The sequence below is a fragment of the Papilio polytes genome, unplaced genomic scaffold (genome assembly GCF_000836215.1).
Source record: "Papilio polytes unplaced genomic scaffold, Ppol_1.0 DF824208.1, whole genome shotgun sequence".
Lineage (NCBI taxonomy): Eukaryota > Metazoa > Arthropoda > Insecta > Lepidoptera > Papilionidae > Papilio > Papilio polytes.
The window spans coordinates 90,301-96,263 of NW_013524996.1; the positions used below are offsets into that span (position 1 = coordinate 90,301).

The following is a 5,963-nucleotide window of genomic DNA, read 5'->3' on the forward strand; positions in this document are numbered from 1 at the left end:
GTTGTGTTACTTTTTTATTAAAAGGAGAAGGGGATTTCTATCTTTAAAAGATAAAACTACACTGAAAACGTAGCTTTATAACGGTGAAAGAATTTTTGAAATCGGCCAAGTAGTTGTGTTATTTCAATAATAAAAATACAAATCTTTCCTCTTTCCAATATTAGTATAGTGGTTTTGAGGATAGGCCTAATTTTTGTCCCTTTTCCTTTCCACTCGTATCGTAAGAGGAAAAGATGAGAAGGAAAAGTGGATGACGGTGGAGACGCATAGGAAGGGGAAATGTCCTCTTTATGTGCGTCTCCGTCAATGAAGGGTAGGCAGCGCTGCAATTGCGGATGTTTATGTGCAGCGTCGCTTTCCATTTCGGTGGATTCAGGTGGCTTGTGAGTTTGCCAACTTATATTATAAAAAAAAACTGTCAGTGAGATTATGTGGAAACTGTTTCAAGTGTCAATACCTCCTCTATACATATTTTTAATCTCTTTGTTAATTAGCAAACAGCAAGTAAACCAATATGAGGTTATTTGTGAGAAGTTTCATTGTAAGGAAATAAAGTTTTTGTAAAAAAAAAAAAATTTTCTAAAAGTGGTGCACCGCGTAACGCCGCGACTGTACAAAAAAATATACAAAAGTATTGAAATTACTTACTTAATATGACTGAAATCGCATTTCTTTACCCAGTCCACGTAATAACTGAGCTGTGGCATTTGATAGTGATGTAAATACCGGAGTAGAGACCTCTTGAACAGGGTAGGGGACTCCCCGTCGTGTGGCATAGAGTCTACCGGAAGAGGTGGACATGCAGGACTGAACCATAGACTACAAATATAATCTATTGTTAATTTATAAAAATACAGAAAAAAATACAAAATAAGAATTCTGAAAAAGTGTAAAAAATTGAAAAAAAAAACATTAAATAGCTTAACATTTCTATTTCTTTAATATTCTTAACTGGTTTTCTTAGATATAAAAAAAAACATACGAAAAACACAAAGAAAATTAACAAAATCATTGATATTTTTACTTAATCTTTAACTCGGGAGAGTTTTTGTAGCAAAAAACTGTTTTTTTTTTATGGTTCTCATCTTTTATTGTATTTGAGACTAGCTGTTCCCATGCGGCTTCATCCGCATGAAATTATAACTATGTTTTGTTTACATTTGCCAAATTTTTAAATACAAACGTCAAAATGACCGTTACCATAATAACCTCGCTTTCTTAATGTTGGCAGCTTGTAGTTTATGGTCCCTTTCCCACATTATGGTTATTATCCAAAATGTTTACCCCTTTACTTAAATGGCGTGAAAATGTATAGCCTAAAGCGTGACGTAAGTGTAGGGCAATTCATTAAAGAAAGAATTATTCAAAAATATGGTGTAATTGCTGACATGTTAGGCAACAAAGAAGTGTGTGTTTACGCTTTATTATAATAATATAGAAGTGTAGATGTGATTTAAAATATATTTTTTTAGATTAGTTTTTCATCACACTGGACACTATCGAATAGAGGGTTAAGGGTATGAAAACTTACCCCTGAGTCCTATTTTCCCAATCATCAATATAAAGGTTGGCAGTTGAAATAACGACTCTTAGAGAACCATCTTCGTAACAAAGTAACATCATTTTCCTTAAAAAAAGCCATATTTAGATACTAGCTGTTGCTCCCGATTTCGTCCATGTGAAATTAGAAAACAGTAAAAGTATAGTCTATGTTACTAAGTGATAACATAGTTTTTTAATGGTGATTTTTTTTTAAATCGTCCGAATAGTTTTTGAGTTATTTAAATACATACAAAAATCCAAAAAAATCAATTTTTTACTCTTTATAACATTAATAAGGATTAGCTGGGGTCTAAAAGTAAACTGTTTATTAAGGTATAAACAGTAATAATAAAATATAGCATATATTACTCAGAGATAAATTACCTTTCTAATAGTGAAAAAAAATTTAATTAACCCAGTAGTTTTTATGAATGAAATACATACAAAAATACAAACATATCTTCATAATACTAGTATAGATTCAAAATGTTTATTTTAAGAAAACCCTTATTTACATATATGATTTTCTATTTTCCAATAATATTAAAAAGAAATATGCGTGAAACGGAACAATTTAGCTGTCAAAAGTAAAAACCCATAGATAACTTTTTATGACTCACGTGTGATGCTTTCCGAACGGTGTTGCCATAGACACGTAGTGTGCGTCCACATTCGGTTTCTTTTTGCTAAGCGATTTCATGTCCCCGCAATCATCACCATAGAGTATTGTTAACTTTTTACCACTGGTAAAAGGCAATAGAAGTATTATTTTTTGATTTTATATCTATACCAATATTATAAAGAGGAAAGATTTGTTTTTGTATGTATTGAAATAACTCAAAAACTACTGGGGCAATTTTAAAAATTCCTTCTGTAATTCTTCAAAAATTCATTTAAAGGCTACGTTATCAGTAACATAGGAATTACTTTTCATTACATTAAAAAAAAACCTATACTTAGCGATAACATAGCTTTTTAATTAAGATAGAATTGAACTTGGCCCAGTAGTTTTTGAGTTATTTCAATACATGCAAAAATTAAAGTGCCGGAGGTCTAATTTAAGTCCCTTTCTCTTTACCACCCTTTTCTTATAAGGAGAGGTTGGAAAGAGACAGTGGATTCGACAGTGGATGAAGGTAGGAAGGGGAAATGTCCTCTTTATGTGCGTCTCCTCCTCCGTCGTATAAGGGTAGGCAACGCATCTGCAATTGCGGATGTCTGGGCAGCGGTCGCTTTGCCATTTTGGCGGATTCAGGTGGCCGCTTGCTCGTTTGCCACCTTATGTTATAAAAAAAATCTTTCCTCTTTATAACATTAGTATAGAAGAATAGATTTTTTTTTTTAATAATTTTACCTGTATCCAGCAAAATAATACTGAGCTAGTAACCATCCTGGTTCTACCATAAAATTTATTTGCAAAGAACACTTTAATTCACCCAAACTTCTATCCAATATTTCTGTAACAATAATTTTCTTTTAAAAATTATTTGGCTCCATCTGGCTTGTTTTTATATAAAGAAATTCCAAAACATATACTAGCTTTCAGCCGCGACTAAGTCCATGAAGAATTAAAAAAAAGTAGCCTTTGTGTTCTTCCAGACTATCCTCTATGTCTATACCCAATTTCATCGAGATCCGTTCAGCAGTTTAGGCTACAAACTGTAACAAACATCCATCCATCTAAACTTTCGCATTTATTATATTAGTAAGATAGTAAGAAGTAAGATAAATATTTTTTAATTATTTTGTCTCCGTCTGACTAGCATTTATATATAAATAAAATAAAATAAACATAATCTTTTTGATATTACTTTTAATATACAGTAGAACCTCGATAACTCAAACCTCGGTAACGTAAAAACCTCTGTAACTTCAAAAAATAATATGTTCCCTTCCCATCAGAGCCCAAAACCTCTACAACATAGACCCTTGATAACTTAAAACCTCTATAACTTAACACATTTTGTGTTTCACTTAGACTTTAATTTATCGCTTTTCTACTGTATTTTAAATTCAGCAAAATTAAAAGTACTACAATTTGTTTTTCCCAATATTATAAATGCGAAAGTTTAGATGGATGTTTGTTAGTTTGTAGCCTAAACTGCTGAATGTATCACGATGAAAGGAATAGATGTAAAGGATATCTGGTATTATATATATTATATGTTTGTCTTATATATCTATAAAATACCCTTGTGTCTGTCTTGCTTCTCCTGTCATATTGGATTCCCTGGAAGAGATCGCTTCCAGCGATAAGGCCGCCCTTGCGCAAGTCTAATGTTACTTAATTTTAGCTTTCTTGTATAATATTATATGTACAAAAGTGTTAAATAAATAAATAAATATCTGGAAGAATACATAGGTTACTTTTTTTTAATTCCACGTTGACGGAGTCACTAGAAAGCTGGTAATTACATAAATTACAGTATTCCAAAAATCCTGAAATTATTAAACGAAACCTTAAATTATGTTATCATCATCCACTTGCCCTTAACCCTGTAGAGGGTCGGCACAGTATGTGCTCCATACATCCATCAGTCATATCTGAATACACACCTTTCTTAAGCATATATTTCACACAATCCATACTTTCTTCGGTCTTCCTCTACCTTTGTAAAAAAAGTAAAACTATTAAAAAGTATATTACTTACCTAGAAATGTAATAGAATTCGTCTGTCTGTGCGTCTCTTTAGAATCAGTTATTGTTGTATAAAATATATGGTAGGGAGCAGTAGCAGCATGCTTCGCTGCCATCCCACCAGGTGGTATCACCACTTTTAAAAACTGTTCAGGTTTACGGGTCGGTACTATTATAGGTATATATTCACCTAAAATAGAATAGAAAATGCTTACGAGTATCTTCCTTATCCTATCCTCAAGTAGTGACGCAACAGGTTCTTATTTGTTTCATTTTGTAAACAAAAAAGTGGTTATTGTAAGAAAACCGTTAAAGATAGATATATGCTATCGCGGACTTTTCTGTAGAACTTTTTGAGATCTACAACTCTTTCATACATCATTTTTATATACCTCTAACGGTTTAGGCAGTGTAAGCTGAGAAAAGTTAAAGTTTAGTGAATTTTTAACGCTGGCGTTCAGAAACACGCTGTTTATTAATAGTTCCTAAACATTAGTAATAATAAAATATAGTCTATGTTACTCACAGATAAATTACCTTTCTGATGGTGAAAGAATTTTTCAAATCGGTCCAGTGGTTTTTGAGTTATTTCAATACATACAAAAATACAAAGTTTTCCTCTTTATAATATTAGTATAGAAGTATAGATAAAGTGGCAAACGAGCAAGCGGAATGAAACCGCCAAAATGGCGAAGCGACCGCTGCACAGACATCCGCAATTGCAAATGCGTTGCCAACCCTTATTAGAGAGAAGACACACATAAAGAGGATGTTTGCCCCATGTATCTCCTCCTCCGTCAAATCCACTTCCCCCTCCCATCCTCTTCTTAAAAGAGGGTGGTAAAGAGAAAGGGACTTAAATTAGGCCTCCGGCACCACACTCATCAGACGAAACACGGAATAGCTTCCATTTGACGGCTGTCTTCTGTGTGGTCGTGGTATTACTGGGGGCGTGCCCTGCAGTGCTAACATGTTAAAGCGGGCACTACCACTGTAGTACAACTCTATTGTCATCTCAGTCACTCCTTTCTCGATACTTCTCTTTCCAAAAAAAATAAATCTGTACATAAGTGTACTTAACAGCAAGTCAAGTATTAAGAATCTTTTTTAACAAACCTTTCACAATTTGGTGTACTGGTGATTTGCTTTTCTCTCTTTCATCTCTTCTTTTGTCTTTTTCTAAATCCATTTCTTTATTTGCATTTAATTTGCTTCCATCACTAACACTTAACCTATTTGTATGACTGCTCTGTGGTAAATCTTGAATTAATTCATTCGATTCTTTTACATGTGTACTAGAGAAAAAGACAAAAATTAATCAACAATACTTTATTTAGTAAGGACTAAGTAGTATATATATTTACGTATATTTTTATGATTATACGTTCTGTCACCCGCATTCGTTAGAGCAAATTTGGACCACTTGAATTCTGACAGTGCGGAACTTAAAAAGAAAGTAGCCTATTATATCCCTATCTAAATTAGCTACTCTCCAGTGAAAGTCCAAATCGAAATCGGCCTATCTGTTTCGGATATTAACAGAACAAACGCGGCTTGCGGACGGACAGACAGACAAAAATAATTTAAATGCCATTTTCGTTATCAGCAACGTAAATACATCTTCCAGAAATCTGGATTTTTTTTTTGATATTACAGACACTCTAAATTTATTATATATATTGATAGAATATAGATAAGTTGCTTTTACAATAAGAAATCTGACATTACAAAGAATGCTAAATCCTGCTTCAGAAAACTACTTTCAACCTTTTACTGATGTTAT

The 5,963-nt window shown here is 32.8% G+C and overlaps 1 protein-coding gene across 1 annotated transcript in view; it reads right to left on the reverse strand.

Annotated features, from left to right (window-relative positions):
- LOC106110647 (probable tyrosyl-DNA phosphodiesterase) overlaps nucleotides 1–5,963 on the reverse strand; it is a 13,957-nt gene that overhangs the window by 5,642 nt on the left and 2,352 nt on the right. The window contains exons 4-9 of the mRNA XM_013292536.1: nucleotides 5,297–5,475; nucleotides 4,194–4,370; nucleotides 2,897–2,999; nucleotides 2,163–2,285; nucleotides 1,532–1,627; nucleotides 649–819 (exon numbers count right to left, since the gene is read on the reverse strand). Coding sequence (XP_013147990.1) covers nucleotides 649–819; nucleotides 1,532–1,627; nucleotides 2,163–2,285; nucleotides 2,897–2,999; nucleotides 4,194–4,370; nucleotides 5,297–5,475 — 849 coding nt within the window. The remainder of the gene's footprint in view (nucleotides 1–648; nucleotides 820–1,531; nucleotides 1,628–2,162; nucleotides 2,286–2,896; nucleotides 3,000–4,193; nucleotides 4,371–5,296; nucleotides 5,476–5,963) is intronic.